Source organism: Cervus elaphus, chromosome 21, assembly GCF_910594005.1.
Source record: "Cervus elaphus chromosome 21, mCerEla1.1, whole genome shotgun sequence".
NCBI classification, from domain to species: Eukaryota; Metazoa; Chordata; class Mammalia; order Artiodactyla; family Cervidae; genus Cervus; species Cervus elaphus.
Genome location: NC_057835.1, coordinates 13,067,360 through 13,091,961, shown reverse-complemented (window position 1 = coordinate 13,091,961; position 24,602 = coordinate 13,067,360). Strand labels below are relative to the sequence as shown.

General features: G+C 41.1%; 1 protein-coding gene across 7 annotated transcripts in view; it reads right to left on the bottom strand.

Moving 5' to 3' along the window:
- The window catches only part of DNAAF11 (dynein axonemal assembly factor 11), a 71,843-nt gene that overhangs the window by 28,944 nt on the left and 18,297 nt on the right, over window positions 1-24,602 (bottom strand). For all 7 annotated transcript variants that reach the window (XM_043880254.1, XM_043880255.1, XM_043880257.1 and 4 more), the window contains exons 3-7: window positions 22,324-22,401; window positions 14,706-14,878; window positions 11,468-11,694; window positions 6,048-6,239; window positions 3,264-3,341 (exon numbers count right to left, since the gene is read on the bottom strand). In XM_043880254.1, coding sequence (XP_043736189.1) covers window positions 3,264-3,341; window positions 6,048-6,239; window positions 11,468-11,694; window positions 14,706-14,878; window positions 22,324-22,401 — 748 coding nt within the window. The remainder of the gene's footprint in view (window positions 1-3,263; window positions 3,342-6,047; window positions 6,240-11,467; window positions 11,695-14,705; window positions 14,879-22,323; window positions 22,402-24,602) is intronic.

Below are 24,602 nucleotides of genomic sequence, written 5' to 3'. Positions count from 1 at the left end.
ATCTGAGAGTTTAGCAATTTCAATAGAAACCTACAACATATTTAAAAATTATTTCTGTTTACATGGTTTCCATATGAGAATCTTAAACTAGATACAAAAAATTAGCATCAGTGCAGAGACAGAGACATCTGGTGGTTAAAGTTTTCTTTTCCCCTCTTCATTCGGGTTTGCTAGAAGCAAACTGAAATGCAGAATTATTGCTGGAGGACCACATGTTGCATTTGCTTGCCATTATCCAGCACATGATTCCTCCGTTTTTAAACAATCTTGTCTTCTTTTTTCTTCTTTCATCGGCGACCCTTCCATTGCCCCAGAAATGCTGCCTGTGACCCATCACCTCCATTTTATAGAAGAAGAAACAAAGGCTCAGCGAGGGCTGACATAACCGGGAAAGAGGTCACATGAGTCTGGGAGGCAGGATCTCAAAGCCCCAAGTCTTTTAGCTGGACACAAGGTTGAGTCCTAGGTGTAATTTCCATACCGCCAATGCACTGTTCAGAACTACCTGGTCAATTTCATTCTGAGTACTGCACTTATCCACTTATCGTAATATTCTCTAAAGTACATAACTCACCGATGTTAAAGAATGCAAGGTAAATTGTTTGGGAAGATGTACCACTAGCCCTAGACTTGCTGCCGGCAGGGGTCTGCTCCTGGCGGTCGCTCTCACTACTTCCAGCAGCCCTGACGGGGGCGGGACTCCTTCGGTGCACAGATGACCCATGCATTTCTGAACTTCTCTCTGGGACTTTTATTATAGGTGTTTTCCCGTCTGCCTTGATTGCTTATTGCTCCATTTTCCAGCCGCCAACTTAAACTCTCCCTTCATGTATCTCTCGGAAGGTAATTTCAGAGAGGTTTTCTGTATAGCCCATGGGGTCAGTCACAGAGTCAGACACGACTGAGCGACTTTCACTTTTTCTACGGCAGAAACTGTATACACACTCCCCACTGTCTGCTCCCACTTTACTCATGGTAACAGGACCCCTGATTTGAGTGATGAATACGCCTCTGCAGGGTGAAGACCACATTCTCCAGCCTCCCTGGCTGCTGGGTGAGAGCATGTGCTTCAGTTCTGAAGGAAAACGTTCATCTTTCTAGGAGCTTTCCTTAAGAGGGGCACTGAGTGCCCTATCCCCGCTTTTCCCCGCTCTCTTCCGCTGAGTAGAAGAGGTGGGAGGTGGCCAAGAGATGACCATGGAGAGCACTCAACGACATACTGCAACTGTCCAGGGAAGAGGAGGCTGATGTCCTCCAAGCAGGCGGCGAGGGGGTGAATGAGAAGGGGTGGGATCCTGGCAATTCTGGAGGAAGAGCGCGTGGGCTCCCTGATAACATGAGGGAGAAAGGATGGAGGATGAACCTGAGGTATTGCTCTTGACACCCAGTGGATGCTCACTCCTAAGTCAGAGGACGCCGACGGGCTTGCAGGCTGATGGGAAGTGGTCGTGGGCGTGGAAGCGAGGACGTCTGCTCTAGTCAGGACCAGCTCACGTCCACACAGGGTCTCAAGCATCGAACTGAATACACAAGTCCCGAGCTCAGGAAAGAGATCAGCTCTGCTTGTGAGGAAGGAAAAAGTCTTTCCAGCCATGGAGTTTGGTGAGATCTCTAGAGGGTGGATGTGGAAAGAGAAGACAGCTGAGGAGTTGACCCCAGAGCATTTAGGAGACAAGACAGAAAGGAGCCCGCAAAGCAGAGGACAATGAGAAGGTAGGAGGGTCAAAGAATCAGGAGCAAGGGGAAGACGGTGCTTCGAGAAGCAAAGTAATGATCACTTGGGTCAAATGTGTTACATCGAGCACATGGCTGAGATTTGAAAAGATGTGACTGAATATAGAAATGTTGTAAATGCAGAATATAAAAATGATGGGACTGAAGAAGTTTCAGTGGTCTTACGAGGGGCACACTGAGCCCAAAGGGTTTCCTTCAAGCCCTGCTGTAGGTTGAAGAGGGACCGTCTCCCCACTAGATTTTTAAGTTCCTTGTAGGCAGAAATCTGTCATATTCACTTCTGCATCCCCAGGGCTTAGTATCATGTATTCATGCCTGCTGGATAAAGAAGATGTGTGTGTGTGTGTGTGTGTGTGTGTGTGTGTGTGTGTGTGTGTGGTGGGGTTGGGGTGAGATTACAAAGTTGATCATAAACACCACTAGAATTAGGCAAGCACAGGCAAGTCAGACACACCACCAATGAGCTATGTGACCTTGTGTGAGTCATCCACCTCTCAGTTCAGCTTTTGGACCTATGAAGAAGAAATATCACCTGTCACATATGACTGCTGTGAAGATGAGTTAACGACACCCAAGAGTGATCAGGACCGTACCACCTCTATCATGGTAATGGCACAACAATGAAATGGTCAAAGTAGACATTTTGAGTAATGAAATGAAGCCAGCAAGATTGAGTTCACAGGCTTGTTGATCTATTTTGACTACAAAAGGCCTTCTCTGCCTGCTTTCTAGTTTTAATTTTAAAATAGTTAGATACTGCTATGGGCTTCTCCAATATTTTGGCCACCTGACGCGAAGAGTCCACTCATTAGGAAAGACCCTAATGCCGGGAAAGATTGAAGGCAAAAGGAGAAGGGGGCGGCAGAAGATGAGATGGTTAGACAGCATCACCTACGCAAGGGAGGTGAATTTCAGCAAACTCTGGGAGACAGTGGAGGACAGAGGAGCTTGGCGGGCTATAGTCTATGGGGTCACAAAGACATGGACATGACTGAGTGACTAAACAACAACAAAAGATGCTATTATACATGAAGATTTCTAGTTGAAATATTTTTCCCTCTCATCAACTCTGTTGAGCAATTTAATTTCTTGTCTTAGCTCTAAAAAGTTCTGGAGATGAGTTCCAGAGTATGAAGTAGGTATACAGGTGATCAATATTCTCAGCTAGCTTGTTCATGGCAGAGTTTTAAAAATTAAGAAAAAAAAAAAATTAAGAAACACAACAATGGAGCACTTGAAATTTTCGGGGAAAAAAACTGTATGTGGTCCAAAGTTTCAGGGGATATAGAAATAACTAAGATTTCCTTATGTCTAGATCACTTTTTGTATGCCAAGAGAATGAAACGTAACATTATGTACTTGAAAACATAACGACGCTCTGCATTTAAATACGTACAAAATGACATTCTCATTAGGCCCTTCTGGTTTGCTAAGAGTGTTCGGATATCTGGGCAAACGTGTCCTTGAAGCCATGGTATGACCAACGCCACACGTTTTGAGTCTTCAAGTCTCCACCTGATCCCACTTACTTGGGTTCATTCACGTTCAGGGCTCTCCCGTCCTCAGTGACCAACATCCTTGGCGGCTTCACTTTCTTCTTCTTTTCACTTAGTATTGGGGGTGGGTGGGAACAAGGGGCAGAGGAGAGGAAAAAAAATACACAAAGATAATATACAAGCAATTAATGTGTGAGACAGTTTCAGAAAAATTAATGGCGTATTTGTGAATACATCAATTCACTGTGATGAGGTCCATGGCTGGGAGCTGACAATTGAGCCAGATTTCTGTGTGATTATACCCATATCTGTAAAGCGAAAATGTGACCAAGACAATTTGCCAGATCATTCGAATGGGGGAGAAAACTCCTTTTCATGAAATAGCCATGAATGTTTAAATGAGTCTATTTTATGCATGATTTACTCAGCTAACTATCAATTCTCCATTTGTATATACAGCTTCTACTTTAGCTAAAATTACAGTTTTTAAAATGCCAAACAGAATCTATTTTATAGAAATAAAAATACCAGTACATAAAGATCTATGTGAAAGGATGCCTATCACAGCATCATCTGCAATGGCAAGACGCTGGAACCATTGTGAATGTCCATCAATGGAGGAATAATTGGACTGACTGTGGTACATTCACATTATGAGACATTTTGCATCTATTAAAAAAAAAAATGTGTTCACTCTTTACTACCAGTCTAAAAAGTTACAGAAAAGTGTTGATGATGATTTAGTGAGAACAAACATATAAAATATAAGTCCATTTTTGTTCTTAAAAAAGATCCCCAATCCCACATTTGCAGAAATCATTCATATGATTGTAGAGGTGGGCTGGACCCAAGCCTGCTAACTAACTCTCATTACCATGAAGGGTAGAGACAGGAGGAAGGTGAATGGAGTAAAGAGGAAAAACTCATGGAATAACATGAAAGAAAATGTAGGATGCAAATTATATTTATTTAAAACACTTGCAAAAAATACATAAAAACTTTAAAAAGGCATATATGGACAAGTTCTAGAAGATCAGATGGACAGATGTGTTAAAATGACAGAACTACAGGCAATTCTTTGTCTTATACTTCTATTGTTCTTTTAATATAGATTTTGTGTCAGTTAACTTTATTTTGTAATAGAAATTTATTCACATTTTTCTGCATCTGTAACTGGGTTGCCAGGTCCAATTAAGTTCATGTTTACATGAACTACATTGTTCTCCATAGTGAAGTGAAAGTTGCTCAGTCGTGTCTGTGACCCCATGTCATGTCTGTGAATCCTTGTGACCCCATGGACTGTATGTAGTCCATTGAATTCTCCAGGCCAGAATACTGGAGTGGGTAGCCCTTCCCTTCTCCAGGAGATCTTCCCAACCTAGGGATCGAACCCAGGTCTCCTGCATTGCAGGCGGATTCTTTACCAACTGAGCTATCAGGGAAGCCCTTGTTCTCCATGACCCGGGACAATTAAGGGCTGCTGCTGCTGCTGCTGCTAAGTTGCCTCAGTCGTGTCCGACTCTGTGCGACCCCATAGACGGCAGCCCACCAGGCTGCCCCGTCCCTGGGATTCTCCAGGCAAGAACACTGGAGTGGGTTGCCATTTCTTTCTCCAATGCATGAAAGTGAAAAGTGAAAGGGAAGTCGCTCCGTCGTCTCCGACTCTTAGCGACCCCATGGACTGCAGCCCACCAGGCTCCTCCGTCCATGGGATTTTCCAGGCAAGAGTACTGGAGTGGGGTGCCATTGCCTTCTCCGACTATTAAGGGCAAACATCTCAGAAAGTCATTAGATGGGGTAGACACAGCACCTGAACTGAATGACTTGGAGGACTGGTATCTCTAAACCAGACCATACTATTTGACACGTTTAAAGTTGTTAAAAAGCAAGGGACATACAAACAGAACTGCCATATGACCCAGCAATCCCACTTCTGGGCATACACACTGAGGAAACCAGATCTGAAAGAGACATGTGCACCCCAATGTTCATCACAGCACTGTTTATAATAGCCAGGACATGGAAGTAACCTAGATGCCCATCAGCAGATGAATGGATAAGGAAGCTGTGGTACATATACACCATGGAATATTACTCAGCCATTAAAAAGAATTCATTTGAATCAGTCCTAATGAGATGGATGAAACTGGAGCCCCTTATACAGAGTGAAGTAAGCCAGAAAGATAAAGAACATTACAGCATACTAACACATATATATGGAATTTAGAAAGATGGTAACGATAACCCTATATGCAAAACAGAAAAAGAGACACAGAAATACAGAACAGACTTTTGAACTCTGTGGGAGAATGTGAGGGTGGGATATTTCAAAAGAACAGCATGTATACTATCTATGGTGAAACAGATCACCAGCCCAGGTGGGATGCATGAGACAAGTGCTCGGGCCTGGTGCACTGGGAAGACCCAGAGGAATCGGGTGGAGAGGGAGGTGGGAGGGGGTATCGGGATGGGGAATACATGTAAATCTATGGCTGATTCATATCAATGTATGACAAAACCCACTGAAATGTTGTGAAGTAATTAGCCTCCAACTAATAAAAAAAAAATAAATAAAGTAAGTTTGAGCAGAAAAAAAAAAAAAAAAACTCTACCTAAAATGCCATGATTCACAACAACCTTCTTTAGGTAGTCTACTATTAATAAATGTTAGTAGATACATGTCAACAAAAAGCTGAAATTAAGAAAAGCAAAGTCTGTGTGTGACAGCTAGCACAGATTTAACACAGATGATGGATAAAACAATGTGCAATCGAAAATATATTCTATCACTCTTGATGATAGGAAAAAATGGAATACCTTAATCTTTCTTGGTCTCTCCGTTGTTTTTCCATATGTCTCAGAGTTTCCAATCTAGATTCAGGAGTGTACAAAGAGGGCTTATTCCAGAATTCCAGGTCATCTTCTCTGTCATCTAATTTCTTTTCCTTACATTGCCCTTCTTGTATTTCTGGTGCCTGGATATAGTCTTTACTCTCTTCAGAAGATGGGCTAGGGACAAACACAGGACACATAAAGACCAATAATGGACATCTGAGTCTCATCCTGAACTCTGCCCCTGAAATACCTTGTGTGTTTTTTTTTTTTCAATATATTATTTTCTTAGCTTTGAATAAAAAAATGTGTCTGAGAGAAAGCCTATCTGAGCCAAGTTGGAGAAATTAGTGCCACGGCACTGGAATAGGCCCACCTTACCCACCACCAGGAATGCTGCAGTGATCAGATTCAACGGCTCAGAGACTGGGATGATATGAGTCATCTGGGGAGCTTCACACACAGTACGGATCTCTAGGCTCCCACCAGTCTATCCAGTCAGTTTGGAGGGGTGCCTAGGACCATTGCTTTACAATGTCATGGGAGGTTCTGATGGTCAGAGACCGGTGGGCCTTGGTAACCAACCCACTCTCAGTCCTGCACCCTTCAATTCCATCCTTCACACTGCTGCCAGAGGAGTCTTTCTAAAAAATTTGATCATGTCTTCCGGGTTCTTTAGGGGTTTCCCTGGTGGCTCAGACAGTATAGAATCTGCCTGCAATGTGGGAGACCTGGGTTCGATCCCTGGGTTGGGAAGATCCCCTGGAGGAGGGCATGGCAACCCACTCCAGTATTCTTGCCTGGAGAATTCCCGTGGACAGAGGAGCCTGGCTCAAAGAGTCAGACATGACTGAGTGACTAAGCATGTTCCAGATTCTTTAATGATTCTCTATCTCTAAAATTCTTCAGTGGGCCCATGGTATGGACTCTATTTACTCCATTTTTCATGGCTGACTTTGGGTTTTGTAGCTTTATATGGTATGGGCTTCCTTGGTGTCTTAGTGGTAAAGAATCCGCCTGCCAATGCAGGAGACACAGGTTTGATCCCTGGGTTGGGAAGATCCCCTGGAGAAAGAAATGGCAACTCACTCCAGTATTCTTGCCTGGGAAATCCCATGGACAGAAGAGCCTGGTGGGCTACAGTTCATGGGGTTCAAAGAGTCAGATGCAATTGAGTGACTAAACAACATCAATATGGGAATGCTCTTTTTTTCATTCATGTTTTATGGACTATCAGAGAATTAAATGAGTCTCCATAGGGCATCAAATAAATTATTCTATGACGGTCAACATTCATTCAGCAAGGATTCAGCTAATATTTACTGAATGTCTTTCTGTGTGTCAGGCACCAGATAGGAGACCGTTCCAGCAGAGAGAAGAGACAGGAGACTGTTCTAGCAGAGAGAAAGGACATTCGAGCAGTACACAACGGGTATAGGCTCTCGCCCCTCACCTCGCCCTAGAATTTGCACTGTTACAAAATGATATCAAATGAAAACATCGACAGGAAGCCTTTAGTACCAGGATGGCAAATAGTGAGTACTCATTAATTGTTAGATTTTGTTGTTGTTCTTGTTACTGAAATGAGATAACACAAAACGCTCATTTAGTTGACCTTCAAATAAGATGCTTTTTAAAAGGACAGACCAAAAATATGAAATTTAAAGAGTACAAACAGAATATACAGTAAAATTCTGCTGAAACACCCTATGTATTATAAAATGCAGCCAGACAGTTTAATAAGCGAAATAGTGCAAATTACTGAAAATAAATGCTTGCCATATAGCCATGGTTCTTTATGGTACTGAGAAAAAAGGGCATCTATAATATTCTACAAGATTTTAGTTAACCATCACTGAAATCATTACTTTCATTCTCATTAAAAAATTTTGTTTGGCAAACAGACTCACAGACACAGAAAACAAACTTATGGTAACCAGAGTGGAAAGGTGGGGCAGGGGATAAATTAGGAGTTCATGATTAACATATACACACTATTATATATAACACAGATCAACAAGGACCTACTGTGTAGCACAGGGAACCATATTCAATATGTGGTAATAACCTCTAATGGAAAAGAATCTGAAAAGGAATATATATACATATATATATATATAAAATTGAATCACTCTGCTGTATACCTAAAACTAACACAACATTGTAAATCTGCTATACTTCAATTAAAAAATCAAAAATAAAATATGGACAAGGTGAGTTTATTCTAGAAATACAAGGATGGTTTAATTTTAAAAAAATCTCTCAATGTTAATTCAACACATCAACAGAAAAATATGCTTATCTCAATAGACACAGAAAAAGCATTTAACAAAAATCTAGTATCCATGATGATAAAAGCTTTTCATCAACTTGGAATAAAAGGAAACTAACTCAACTCTTCAAAAGCCTCACAGGACTCACTATACTTAATGATGACGAATGGGGAACATTCTTCTAAAAGTCAGGAACAAGATACAGATAACCATTCTTACTGCTGCTATTCCACTCCATACTGGAGGCTTAGCAGGTACCATAAAAAAAATAAATAAAAAAAAGCAGAGGTAGAACGATTGGAAATTTTTTTCAAGTTACTATTTATTTTTTAAAAATGTGTTTTTCTACATAGAAAATACAGGATGATCTACAGACTAACTACTGCATCTTCTTAAAAAGTTCAGCAAGATTGCATGCATGCTAAGTTGATTCAGTTGTGTCCAACTCTGTGTGACCCTGCAGACTGTAGCCTTTCAGGCTCCTCTGTCCATGGGATTCTCCAGGCAAGAATACTGGAGTTGGTAGCTGTTCCCTTCTCCAGGGGATCTTCTGACCCAGGGACCGAATTTGCACCTCTTATGCCTCCTGTGTTAGCAGGCGGATTCTTTACCCCTAGTGCCACCAAGATTTCTTAATACTATTTGTCCCTATATCCATCAGAAAGACCCAATAACAAATCTATCTTTAAAATCCCATTCTACAAGATACTTATAAATAAATCTAATAAGAAATAGCGTAAAACCTTTATAGAGAAAATTATAAGAACTTACTGAAGGACTCCGAAGGTCTAAATAAAGAGAGCTATTCCAAAATTCAGCAAGGAAAGAATCAATGTCCTGAAGATGTCAACTTTCCCCTTATGAACATATAAATTCAATGCAATTTCAATCAAAACTATACTAGGAATATGGGGGAAGTTTGAATGCCTGACTCTCAAATTCTCACAGAAGAGTAAAAAGAGACAAGAAGAATCGAGATGATTTTGAAACAGGAAAGTATCTCCCAGCAAAAATCAAGATTTATAGAAATTAAAACCATGTGGTAGTATTCCCATGGAAGAATCTAGGGAGCCCAGAAATGGGCCCATGAATCACGAAAGGAGGGAATATAATATGGGAGAAGAATGGCACTTTAATTAATGGGGCTGAAGCAGACAATCCTGTGGGGGGAATGACTAGCACCCTACCCCACACTGTTGTCAAAAGTTAACCCCAGGATAGATAGATATGATACTGGGGTATTGAAAATTTTCATAAATAAGATCAAAATGTATAAAATAAATTTAGCTACATTAATATGTCTAAATTCTAGAAAACAAAAGCACTTATCAAAATTAAAGACAAGTCACAGACAGACTGCAAGAAGGTATTTGCAAACCTCATAACCACTAAAGAATCTGCATCTAGAATATAAAAGAGCTATAAATTAGTAAGAAAAAACCTTACAACTTATTTAAGATAGGTGGAAGTCTTGAACAGAAGAAATCTAAATAGCTAATAAACATAAGAAGACATTTAAGATACTGAAACTTACTTTTAACTCTAGAAATGCAAATTAAAATATGAGATGCTATTTAACAACCAACGTGATTGGCCAATGTTTTAAAAACCACATTATCTACTGTTGACAAAAGATCAGGAACACTCCAACACTGCTGATATAGGAGTTTAAGTTAGTACACTTTAAAAAACAATTGGGCAATGCATACAAAGTTGAAAAGATGTTTATAATTAATATGCAGCAATGTCACTGCTGAATATATACTACAGAAACTTCCGTACTTGCACAAGGAGACGTGTGCACCATTGTGTGAAAAAACGAGAAATGGAAAACCACTTACACAGCCACCCAGAGAGGAATAGCTGCATCAGGGCTGATCTCCAGCTGACCCTCCTCCTGCCTCCCTCCTCTCCTCCACTTCCTCCCTCCTTCCTTCCTATGTTCTCAAACTAGGGCCACACAGATCGCTGAAGCTGGTGCTTACTCTGATCTGTCGGGGCCAAAGAATTACTCACTGACAAATATTTTGAATGCCCGCTCTGGGATAAACTGTGACTTACTCAGTCGATGGAATATTATTCCACAGCTAAAATGAATGAACTTGTCTTACATGTCTTCATATGCGTAAATCACAAGAACATAATACTGAGTGAAAAACAAAGCTGTAGAAAGATATCATTCATGCTAAAAAAAAAAAAGAAAAAAACATAAAACTACTCCTGGTTAAGCAGTATTAAGTACTACATAATTATGTGGTAAATATATGACAATACAGTGGGATCGACATGATACCAAACACTACTAAAGTACTGACTTTAGAATGGTGGACACCACAGGATGAAAGGAGGAGAGGGATGGGGGAGAAACACTGAAGGAGCTTCTCTACCGATACTCTATTAAAAAAAAAAAAGGTAAACATATGCCAACTATTGACATTTAATATGTGTGGGTGGTGGCACACACAATAGCTATAGTTGCCTATTTATTTTTTTTAACACTTATGTATATCTGAAATACATCATAATTATTATTTTCCCAAGTTTAAGAGATTCTGTTATCAAAATATTGAAAGATTTCATTGTATGGAATCAAATCAACTGACTACAGTTGCAATTCCCTTAAAATAAGCAAGCATGAAAAATTCATGTTTGTAAAAACGACCAATTAGGGGCGTATTAATCACATTAAAAATGCATTCATTACATAATTCACAAAACAGAACATCTTATGCAATCAAAATTGCTCAATTTATAATAACGTGATTTGCATTTAACTTTTCTAAAATATTCCTACTTTATAAATCAAAGTACACCTGCTAATTCAGCTTTCCTGTGCATCTTTCAAGGGAGATTTGTCTGAGGATAATTTTAGATGAGAATTAAAGCTGCTAGTTTAGAAAGGTTCCCCCCCCCGCCCCCGCAAAAGGGAAGAAAGCCTCACAGAATGGTCACAAACAATGAGATGATCATACATGGTCTTCCCCAAAATTCACATCGTAATTTATTTTTCAAATCAATCATCTGGACTCTAAGTGGCACTGTAAACACCTTGGGAAGAAAACTTTTTAACTTTTATGTTAAAAGTTTTGCTTTTAACATAAGTTAACCAGGGAGTACCCTCCGTTTACCTACAGGGGAGCACTGATGTCCGTGTCCCAGTGTCCATCAGAGCCGGTGTGACTTCTCTCCATCTCGCCTTTGTTTTCCTCCTCCTGGAGTTTCCTCCGAGCCTCGTCCTTGTCCTCGGCTCGCTTAAGACAGTAAGCTTTCTCCTGCTCTCTGATTCGTTGTTCAACTGCTGTGAAGTTCTGCAACGCCTGAATCCTTTCTGAACGCTCGATTTCTTTACCATCCAACCACTGGAACAACAACAACAAAAAAAAACCAGCCAATGCATTTATCCCAAAGTTGCAATTTGAATCAGCCCCAAGAGGACTTTACTTGCAAGACTAAAAATAATAAATAATGCACCTTAGTGATACGGAGTTGAAAGCAAAGTAATTAATGGGAAATATCATGAACTTTGATCTAAATCAGTGTTTTACTTCACACAATTAATACAGTTTACAAAGCATCTTTACTGGTAATAACAATAAATAGGTCTTCTGTGGAAACTGATTATTGATGACAAGCTCTCAAAGTATATTAATTCTATAACTGCTCACTGTGTTAAGAATTTTAATATCTCAGGTGAAGTCCCAAATGTTCTCTATGAGAAAGGGCCTTGTGTATTACCCAAAACTGAGCTCTAATGCAAATGGGCCCAGAACCAACCCACACCTTGATCTACCACTTGCCACCTTCAGAACAGTGAGATAAATTCCTGATGTTCAAGCTACCCTGTCTGCAGAACTTTGTTATCATAGCCCTAGGAAATAAGACGTCTGTTAGGACAAGTCTGGTCAAAGTAGATAACAAGCTTTCAGTGAAATGGTATGTACTGAAGAATCTATTTGCAGCAAAGATGTACAGAATGTACTTGCGGACACGCTGGGGGAAGGCAAGGGTGGGATGGACTGAGAGAGTAGCATTGACACTTATACACTTCCGTGTGTATACACACACCACGTGTGAAACAGGCAGCTAGTGGGCAGCTGCTGAAGGGCACCAGGAGCTCAGCTCAGAGCTCTGTGATGACCTAGGAGGGCGGGAAGGGCCGGGGCAGGGAGGCCCACGAAGGTGGGGATATGACTGATTCACGGGCTTGTATGGCAGAAAGGAACACAACGTTGTAAAGGAATTTCCCCCCAATTAAAAGAAAAAATGATTCTGAAGTTTATCAGCCTGTTTTTAAATACTAGTAAACACATTTATGAGTACCATTCTTCAGAGAGGCTGTTGCCTGTTGTAGCAGCTGAATCACAACAGTCTTTCTGAAAGGAAAGACTTGACCTGAGACCTGGACATTACCCCAGAGGGAAGCAGGGAGTGTGGTTATTGTGAGAATGGTGGGCTTTTAGGTTCAAATCCCTCTGGGGCCACTTGCCAGGTGTGTCACCTTAAACAAGGAGCCCCAGCTTTCCAAGGCCAGCATCCTCATCTCAGGATGCCTCTAATCACCTCCCTCAAGGGTGCAGGAGCATCAGCGATGCTGTGTCCCAAACCCCGGGAACAGCCCTGACCCGTGACTCAGGCTCCTGCCTGAGGGCCCACACGCCCCTAGCCCGGCAATGCCGGGCTGACCAGGCCCAGCTGGGATGACGACCCCACACCCTTCCAGGGACATGGCACATAGCATCCCTGTCTCTAAAATTCTGCTTCTTATCAGTTCATTTTTCAGAAAGTGCTCGTACAATGATGACTGGCCTGGACGATGTCTGAGCTACTATATCACTCATTCTAAATATATGTTCTATATTCAATTATCTGAGTTGTTCATTCTTTTAATCAAAGACATTTTACATTAGAAAAAAATGTATTATATTAATCCAGCAATTTTGCCTACACAGAAGACAGCAGTCTAAACACAAATGCCCTCTGAGGATGGAGGACAAGGCCTGGGAGAAAGCCAGGGCCTCCACACATTCTCTGTGCAGAGGCAAAATGCTGCTCCCGCTGCTGGGGGCGCGGGTCACCGAGAGGATGCAACTGAGAGCTGGACCCGGGCGATCACAGGCTCCTCACCCCGCCCCTGTCCTGGCAGGTGCGCTCTGCCCATTGTTCCCACACTAGGAGCTGTTCCGGGGTGCAGCCTTGAGAGTGGAAGGTTCTGTTGAGACCCTCTGGACTGAACCCAGTTAAGGCCTCTCTACAAACCTGTGAGATTCTAGCTGGCAGGTGCAGACCCCTACTCATCTTATTGCCCAGAACAAGCTCGGTAAGGAAGCTTCCTTGCTTATGAGACCCGCCGCCTGCCAGTCTGTCTCCAGAGAGGCCGCCCCTTTCTCTGGCCTCTCCTTGCCCTCTGTGTATGGAGGCCTGTTCCACACTTCACCAGAGAAGTCTCGAGGTTTCAGACCAACACATGCAGGTCAGGAGCTCTTGGAGTTATTAACACATGAGCATTAATAGTGCTATTTAAATATTCTCGGGTGTAGGATTTCTCTAGAAACCGTGTGTTGTTTCCTGGTTTGCAAAAATATCAGATATGGGGAGATGCGGCAGAAGAAAATAAAACGTAGAGTTGCAGTTCTCAAATGAGGTCCCTGGACAGGTGGCATCAGAGTCACTCGAGAGCCTGTTCCGAATGCAAACTCTTGGATGCCCATCAGACCTACTGAGTGGGGTACTCAGGCAGGGGGATGGCGGCGGAGAGGGGGCAGTGAACATGAACCCTCTCTAAGCATTCCAAAGCATATGAGAGCCTGAGAATTAACATAGCAAGTGAGTTAATAAAAAGCAATAGTCTAAAAAAAAAAAGGCACAGGAGTTCAAGAGTATGAACTCACTCAGATGTGTCCAGTTCTGTGCAACCACATGGACCGTGGCCCACCCAGGCTCCTCTGTCCATGGGATTCTCCAGGCAAGAATAATGGAGTGGGTTGCTATTTCCTCCTCCAGGGGATCTTCCTGACCCAGGGATGGAGCCCACGTATCCACCTCAAAAGCCCTAAGCTTTTGGTGAGCTCTTAGTAATAAAGGACGCCCTCTATAACAATGACTTGAACCCATCAAGAAAGTTCAATTCAGCTCTGTGTGTTCTGAATGAGAAAGGAGAAAAATATGCCCATTTATTTTTCCAAACTTTATTAGAGTTATTAAAAAATTTTGAAAGTTCAGTGAGCCAAGGAATTCGTTTTGATTTTTCTGGACTATTCCATTCTCTAAAACAACACATTCTCTGGAAATGCTGGGAATATATCAGGAATCACTGTGTAGTTGCTTCTTTTCATTTTTTCCAAGAATTTCATATCATGGAGATAAAGCGTACCTTTAGCTGCTGAAGAGTTGCCACCACGAACTGTCTGTAGCCGTCAAAGTCAGCACAGGGGTTTCCCATGAGGAACAGCTCCTTCAGGTGGATGTTGCCTTGAAGGGTTTTAACACTGCTCAGCTCCCCGATGAAATTCACCGTCAGGTCAAGCTTTGTCAGCCCTTCACAGCCTGGTGGGAGAAAGGAAAAGAAAACAAAGCCCAGAAAGTCACCCCGGTAGTAAAACGTGCACAGAAGAAACATCACAGAAGAAACATCTGCAGGTCCTGGAAGTCTGTTCACTAACTGCACTGCGACCAAGGATGGGGTGGGGAGGCAGGGCAGGGGGCGTTCAGGAGGGAGGGGACATATGCATGACTGTGGCCGATTCATGTTGATGCACGGCAAAAACTATCACAAAGTTGTAATTATCCTCCAATTAAAACAAATAATAATTTTTAATGTTAAAAAAAAAATGGCTTAGTCTTGATTCACTTTTCTGGGTCTCCCTTTACTTTCAATCCCTGAGTCCCTCAGGTCAAAGGAAATCCTCTTCGTGCCCATATCTGCAAACTCTGGGCTGTTGACATTTGGATTCAGTTACTAACTGGGGTGAAGAAGGTCAGGTATAAGCTGCTGCTGTGGGGGATGCTGCATCAGAACAAAGGTCCCTTTAGGGAAGGCACTGGAATCTGTGGTCCTGAGAATTTTACCAGGTACAGTGGTTAGGACTCATCTCAATGCAAAGGGTGATGGCAGGAATTCCCCCAAAGAGAAGGCATTCCATAAAATCAAGCCTCAGAATTCATCTTTATAAAATCACCAAAGAGACACAATGGCTCCAAGATCACCACGCACTGAACCGAAGATGTCAACAAATGCAACAAAAAGGAGTGCGGTCCTCAGAGGGATGACAGAAAAAAGGACAAGTCACTGAGCAGACTCTGTAGTAAATGTGACCCACCCAACTTTATTACAGAGATAGCCAGATGATATAGAAATCTGAATCAATTCCAAGTTTGAATTGACTCCCCTCACCTGAATTCCATGAGCACTTGGTAGTTAGGAGTGTAGACCTTGGAATTTGACAGACCTGAGTTCAAGTCCTAACTCTGACATGTCCTTGCTGTGTGATTTTGCAAAAGTCACAAGCCTCAGTCTTCTCATCTGCAGTTATAATAGTATTGGCACCTGGCTCAGAGGTGCTTGTGAAGACAATAAAAGATGATTCGTGTGAAGTACTTAGCACAGTGCCTGCCATTTAGGAAGCTTTGATAACCATGAGCTAGGATGAGAACCAGCCCAGTGAGCACCTGTCTGGTTCTCACGTGGCTTCTTAGCACATGTGCCTACAGGGAAACGGGGACACTTAGTTTCCATGGGCAGTGAGTTTACCATTTCTCACTACCAGCCAAAGAAGAGCTGACCTTGTTTCTACGGCAGCCCTGTGGGAGAGGTTCACATAAGGCTGTCTCCCCCGTGACCGGCTCACGGGTGCTGGATTAATATGGCAGATGTGGTAGGCATCAGTATCTAGAGAACCATCGCCAGCTGACAACCCAGTTCTACCTTGTTCTGTGCTCATTTCTTCAAACTTCTACATGCTCCACTTTTCCTATAGGCTTCCTGATTATACACTGCTTTTCTGTCATTGTTTTGCAGCTATATAACTTAGGGCAAACTTTGGTTCCTGATATCTTATGTTAACTTCACCAATATGAACCAGATTGGTTCTGAACTCAACCAGAATTCAGATTGGTTCATAGCTCTGCAATCGTGTCGCCGATGGCAAGGTGCTTCTCATTTCTAAAGGCTAGATGATGGAGCCAATCTCGCTGAATAACAGTGTTCTCGCCCCCTTACTGATCCTAGCACCTGTCTCCACCCTGTCTAGAATCCCACGTGTCCCTCCTCTCTAGTCATACCCAAAGCCAGTCTCTTCCAAATAAGTTAGTTCTAACTTAGCGCTTCCAGATATAGGTTCTTACCCTCTATTCATCCATCCATCTATTCAGGAGTTACTGGGTACCTATGTATAAGTTGCTGACCCAGGTCTTCAGGATAAAGTGATAAAAAATACCCATGGTATTTCACTTTAAGCTTATGTGCAGTGTGGAAAAAAAGAAGAGAATTGCAGGAAAAGAAAATTTAATATGCAAAGGCACCAAGAAGTGAATCTAGAGAGGTAGGCAGAACTCAGAGGTAGGCAATGCCCACTGAGACATCACAAGTCACCTTGACTCTACATTCACTGTTCTTCTATCTCAATCCCCATGGGCTCCACCCATAGTAGCTGGCCTCTACCCCCAACACTCTACTCTTCTAGTAGACTTGCTCCTCTAAAGGTGACCAGAGACCGTCCTGCTGACAGATCTAATAGACCGTCTTCAACACACTATGTCACTCGAAGAGTCTGCTGCATGTGGTGGGATTGACCATGGACTGTCCCTTAAATCCCCCAACTGTCTTGAAACAGGGATACTACTCTCTCCGTGTTTTCCTTTATAATGCCATCTATTCCTCTTGATCTTTCACAGGCTTTTCCACCCCATCAGTGGTGATATAACCCAGATTTCCATCAATGACCCAATACTCCCCTCTCCTTATGGTCCTTACGACAATAGTCATGTTCACTGGTTTTACTAACCCCAGATTCCAATGACTCCCAAACAAGAAACCCATATCTGACCATCCAACTGAACACCACACTCCTGTTTCTACATGTCTGCAAAACATTCCACATTCAACACGTCCAGACTGAATTCTCCACATTTTCTCTCACTTTCAACTCCTCAAAACAGCTTTTCTGCCTTCTTTATGTCTAGACGTTATTGATGTCATCAACATTTTGTATCAGACATGATTTGTTTCCGTTTGTATCTGACTGTATCACTTTGACTTTTGAAACTGTGTGTTGTATTACTAAGGTAAAATATGAATTATTAAAAAGACGAATACCTAAAATACACAAGAACAACTCAACACTTTTATATATTTGAGATTCAGCTACATAGGTGAAGGAAACTCAGTAACTTCTTATCTTCAAAACTGAATTTTTAATATATTGGCAAGGTTATCATATAAAATTTTTTTTTTCAGCATTCTACCTATCAATACATAAAACAGGCCCTTAAATGTTTCTTTTTCCGCTTGATCCAGAATTTCATTGGGGAGGAAAAGGTCCTGGTCAAATACATCAACTGGGAACAGGTAATTTGTACAAAACTGTTCAGAACAGTTCTATTCACAAGAGCAAACATAATTAAAAACACCTCCAGTGCCAAACAATAAACAGTTATTTAAAACACATCAATATACTTGATAATTCAGTCATTAAATCATAATAATGTGAACTCAGTCACTATATGAAGAATAAATATGAAACTAAACAAATAAATATAATTAAGTTTATATCTCTGTGCCTGTATGTTTCTTTATATTAGCAAAAAAAAAATGTTAGATGGATTTTGTGAAGTGTAAAGGATATATCTGGGGGAGTCTGACTTAAGATACAGGTTGCCTGGTATTTCTTAAGTTTACTTTGGGACACTTGAGAGATATTTTAACTATATTTTCTTCCATATAAGAAAAGACTGACATTTGGAAGACTCCAACAAACTAAAAGATTCAGATAATTTTTGGATTTTGCTGTAATTTTGTAGATGCAGAACCCTCCAAATGTTCATTATGTTTTTCAAAGTGATGAATCTTAATTTTTCTTCTGCTAGGCTTACACATAAGCAATTAAGCCACATCTGCCATTTGAAAGAACAATTCCTGCTGAACTAGCCAGCCAGAGAAAACCTCCTCTTTGGAGTTAGGGTACCCCTGCCTTCAACTGTGTCCCACCCTTTATCCTCTGTGCTGAGAAGATCCAGTTTAGCGGCCCATAGGGGTCTGAATGTCACTGAAACCAACACGGTGATTTCCGAAGGGGGAGAGCTGGCACTCACAGAAGCCCCTCCCGTCTTCCCAGGTTAGGGTAGGTAAGGAGGAGCGATGGAAAAAAATACCTACTTGATTCTATCCTGGTGAATCCACAACAAGAAAAAAAAGAAAGAGGGATACAGTTATGGTTTGCCATCCAGCAAAACGAACAAACAAAAATCCAGCTTACGTTTAAGATTACACTGAGATTGACTCAAGTAGGTGAGCTGAGTATATACACCCTCCTCTCTACATCAAACATTTAAATCAAACAAAAAGTACACATTTGCCAAATGACAAGGCACCCACCCCTCCCTACTGCCCAGCTCCCCAGGCAATCCTGAGCCCAGTGCATCTGCATTAGAGCTGGAAGGCAGAGCACCAAATGAGGACGTGTCCACTGAAGACCAAGCTCCCAAAGCTCAAAGACAACAGTGACAATGCTGCCCTCTAGTGGTCTGTGGCCAACACACACCGCAAAACCCAGAACTCCACACCTTTTGGATTCCTTGCTAAGGAAAAAAGAATAAGCCCTGGACAAGCCAACTGAGAGGGAGAGTTTAAATTCTTTCTCTGACATCATAGACTGACACTTCACTACTACAGAACATAGATATAAGGCAGATTTTGTTATTTCATGCGTTCACATGAGACTACGGTAACCAGGCTGGAGAGTGGTATCTGAGAGGGAGCTAAGGCAGAAAGATGCCAGTGATGGAAAGAACCATCTCAGCTCCAGCACTGATGATGGTTTGGGGGCTTTCTTAGTGATGACGCTGCAGGTTTTGAGGATGAACATTAAAAATGTATGACAAATATTTATGTCTTTATTGATATACAACCTCGATGGCCACTGAAATACCAATGTCGACACTGTGAGACAAATAGGCTAAAGTCCAGCACAACCTAAGTAATGTCCTCCTAATTTTAGCCCTTGGCAGGTGGGAGTGGGGTGGGCAGAGCGGCTTGCCTGCTCCACGCCCCTGCCCGCTCACGGAGTCCACGTGGTGCTGCCAGCTAGGCAAGAGGCTGGATGTGTAAACACAGCCTCACAACTGCAGAGTGAGCCCACACAGGCACCTAAATCAACCAAAGCCTTTGCGGCTTCAGCAGACACTGAGTGGAACTGGATGCTGAGGGGGAAAAATAACAGCACAAAAGAGAAGCCTGCAAAGTGTAAAACAGGAAACCTCCCAGAACGTAGAACAATACGACAACGTGGTTTAAATAAGGAACACAGGGGAAGCGACATGGAAGATCAACCTAGTAGGACGTTCTATTAGATTAAAGGAAGTTCTAGGGGAGATCAGAGAAAACAGGGGATGGACATGCCTGTTACCTCGGTTGTGGTGATGGTTTCACGTGTGTGTGCATAGGTCCAAACTCAACAAACTGTATACATTAAACATGTGCAGGTTTCTGTACATTGATTAAACCTCAATAAAGTTATTGAAGAAGAAAGAACCCATTGGATTCCAAAGAACACCAATGAGGAAGTTGACAAGAAAACCCACAAAATGGGAGAAGATATCAACAAATCATTTATTTGATTGGACTCCAGCATTCAAAACATAAAAATAAGTCTTACAATTCAACAGTCAAACAACAAATAAGCTGGTTAGAAAATGGGCAAAGATTTTGAATAAAGAAGATTTCTCCAAAGAAGATACACAAATGGCCACTAAGCACATTTTTAAAAATGCCCAAACTCATTAGCCATTAGGCGAATGCAAATCAGAACAACAATGAGATACCACTCCACACCCACTAGGATGACTACTACAAAAATAAATAAATAAAAACAGAAAATGACAAGTGTTTGTCAGGATGGAGCCCTCATAAATTGCTAGTGGGAGTGGCAAATGGTGTGACTGCTTTGGAAAACATTTGGCAGTTCCTGAAAATAGAATTAAGCACAGAGTCATCATGTGACCCAGGAATTACATTCCTCGGTATACTAAACTAACAGAAAATATAAGTTTATGCAAAAACTTGTACATGAATGTTCACAGAGGCTATACTCACAATAACCAAAAAGTGGATACAACTCAAACATGCATCGGCTAATGAACAGGTAAACAAAATGAGGTGTATCCATATTGGAATATTATTGAATGTCATTATTATTATTATTTGGAATACTATTATCATTATTGGAATATTATTTAGCCCTTAAAAGGATTAAGTACTGATGCATCCTACAATATGGATGGACCTTGGACACATTAGGCTAAGAAGTCAGAAGACCAAATATTGTCCATATATTCTTTGATTCCACTTACATGACATGTTCAGGATGGGAAAATCTATGGAGACAGAAAGCAGATTAGGGGTTGTTAGAGGCTGGGATAGGAGGTGAATGGGGAGTGAATGCTAATGAATATGGGGATTTCTTTGGGGGTGATGAAAATGTTCCAGAATTAGATAGTGATGATGGGTCCACAACCTTGCAAATATACTAAAAATCACTGAATCACGTATTTTCAGACAGTGAATTTTATGTTGTTGTTCAGCCGCTAAGTCATGTCTGCCTCTGTGACCCCAAAGACTGTTACGTAAATTATATCTCAAATTTCAAAGTACTAAATGGTCCAAATATTTCCATTTGGAAACATTTACATGATAAATCTGAAGTACATTAGAGAGATTAAATGTTAAGAATGAAATGACTATACTTAGAACTTTGATGGAATATATCTGTATTCAGAAATCATAAAGAAGAAAAAGACTGATAAATTGGACTATACCCATTTCAAAAATAAGACTTCTGAACAATACCAGCATCTTGATTGAAACAAAATAGCAGGCTCAAGAGAAAAGATTTATAACATATATAACGAGGTATTAATATCTGGAATGTATAAGAGCACATGAAGAAAAATCAGTAGGAAAAAAAGCCAAAAGTTATGAAACAGTTATTCACATAAGAAAAAATACAAATATTCAATAAACATCTGAAAGCTTATATGGAAGACCAATAATAATGTGAAGTACAAATTTTAAAATTTGCTAGAAAACAATGTCTTCTGATCACTAAGAAAAGATAGCTTATAAAAAGCATTAGTGAAGCTGGGGGGAAAATGGGTATTCACATTGACCACCAATACAAGTGGAAATCAATGCAACCTTCTTGGAGAACAATTTTTTCCAAAACTATGTATGTTAAAACCAAGGAATTCTAAGAATCTACCCTAGAAAAAAATTTACACATGTACACAGAGTGCAATATAGAAAGATGCTAATTGCAGCCAATCTGTTAGAGCAAAACGCTGGAACCATCCAAGTGTCCATCTGCAGATCAATGGTTGGATAACAGTCTACAATCATCCCATCATCCAGGGCTCCCCACCTTTCCTGGATATCAGAAAAACAAGGCAATTTCATGGAAGAAATTCATTTTGAAAACAATATTCATAGTATGATCCCATTGATACAAAGCAAAATGTAGTAATACCACCTTCTATACACCAGAGGGTTAATACCACTGACTCAGGGAAGGAAGCTGGGTTAGGAAGGGGCCTAGGGGACTTCCACTATTGAATTTATGTATCTTACTATCATCTGACTTTTTCCAACGAGAATGACAAATATAAGACTGAGGTAAAATGTTAATTTGAAAAGTCTACCTATTGTTTAAGCAATACTGTTTAAGTCTAATCTTAAATATCAATTTTAATTAATAAATAAATTATTAGAAGAAAGTTCTTACCTTCTAGATTTTCAATTTTTTCAATGTTGTTTAAAGCCAAATTCAAATATTCAAGTTTCTTGAGTTTGCTAACATTTTCTGAAACATACAAATAATGGAATTAGTTAACTTTCAAGATAAAAGACATTTTTACATAATCTGTTATGAAAATGACAACAAGAGTCTAAGAATCGTTATGGTTATCCAAAATCATGTTGCTTTTCCAAACCTGTACCTGTACATCAGACATGGCTGGTTGTCTACTCAGCGTCCGTTTCTCCCTTGCTTCTTCCCGAGGGAACCCAGTTCTGCTCATGTCTCTGCTCAGCCCTAACTCTGGGGTTAGGCTTAACCACGCAGGCCCAGTGCATGGCAATCCCATGTTCCTTGGTAGTGACAGCTCGGGAGCCCAGGCCGAGTCGTCCTGCCCAGGGCAGTCTCCTGGCAACTGTGGTACAAGGCAGGGCGTGCGTAGCCTGTGCTCCTGATCAGATGAGAGGCGACGGCCTGTGTTTCATGCTTGTGAATTTCCTTTCTCTTTTTCCTGTGTGTGTGCTCAGTTGCTCAGTCTTGTCTGACTCTTTGCAACCCTTTGGACTGCAGCCTGCCAGGCTCCTCTGTCCATGGGATTTTCCAGGCGAGAATGGAAACACTATCTTTACTGACTCCCAGTCATCTTGCAAAGCTGAAGGAATCAGCTGTAGGATGAAGCCCACAGTGCCTGGTGCAGCAGAGAGAAGGAACCGACCAACCAACCCTGGAGACTGGCCTGTCTCTAGAGTTAATAGTTGGGTTACAAGACAGATTTCCTCACTGCTAAGTCATCTTGAGTTGTGTTTCCCTTTGCTTGAAGTCAAAATCATTCTGATACAGGATTATGGTTTTAAATAAATATGCAAGCCCAGATAGGCAAAGCAAAAGCATAAATAAGTCAAGGGATCATTCTAGGATGGGGCCCTTTAAAAACAGCTTAAATAATACCATAGCTTACATTGCTGAGTGCTTATTACAAGCCATACAATTTTCTAAGCATTCTGCATATTATCTCATTTAATCTTCCTAATAACCCTATGAAGTAAAAACTACTGCTGTCTCCCTTATACAAATGAGAACATCAAGGTGCAGAAAATTAATCCAGTTATTCAAGGTTAAGTGGCAAAGCCAGGAAATCTGACTGCAGAGTCTGGCACTAAATCATTACATTGCACTTTTAAAGGAGAGTCCTTTCTAAGACAACATGAATACAGAAAACCCTGCTAAGAAACATGCATCAGGGCAGGCTCACTTAACACTTCCTCTGCACCATTTTCCAGGGATATTGTGACAGTCAAATATGATGATTTATAACCAGCACCTTTATCATCATCAATATTCATCTAAAATTTATAAATGTCATATATTTGCTTCCATAGACCTGAGAATAAAAATTTACCTCTCTGAGCCTCAGTTTACTCATCTTTTTAAATGAGGATTTTTGAACAATAAGCTTCTCTCAGCAATTATACCATTCTAAGCGATACTGATGCTGACAAGAGTTCCAAACCAATATCCGAGTATTTGATCATCAGAGATTTGTAGAGCTCTAGGTGCCAAAGGTTATAATAGAGTGTCTAGTCCATACCCCAAACAGAAATACATATAGTTATCATTGTTAAAACTGCACAATAAAATACCTTTCCTTCTCCATTTTTGTTATATGTATAACCCTCTAAATGCTAAACTATATAACCTCTAAATGCTAACTGGTAGAAGAAAAGTTAAGATTTGTTTTGTAAGGGTTTCCTAATTAAATCAAGGACAATGGGCCAAATTGGTCAGAAAAAAAAAAACAAAACAAATCTCTATAACGAAAAATATACAGAGCTTCCTGGGTACCTGGAACAGGGGGTTAGTGTTCTAGACCAAACCACACTGGGATCAGTTCCCACGCAAAGGCTATATAAAACCAGACCTACAAACCCATCCCCAGGAGCTGACTGTGGCTCAGATCATGAACTCCTTATTGCAAAATTCAGATTTAAATTGAAGAAAGTATGGACAACCACCACTAGACCATTCATGTAAAATCTAAATCAAATCCCTTATGACCATACAGTGGAAGTGACAGATTCGAAGGATTAGATCTGACAGAGAGCCTGAGGAACTATGAACAGAGGTTCATAAGAATGCACAGGAGGTAGTGATTAAAACCATCCCCAAGAAGAAGAAATGCAAAAAGGCAAAATGGTTGTCTGAGGAAGCCTTACAAATAGCTGAGAAAAGAAGAGAAGTGAAAGGCAAAGGAGGAAAGGAAAGATATA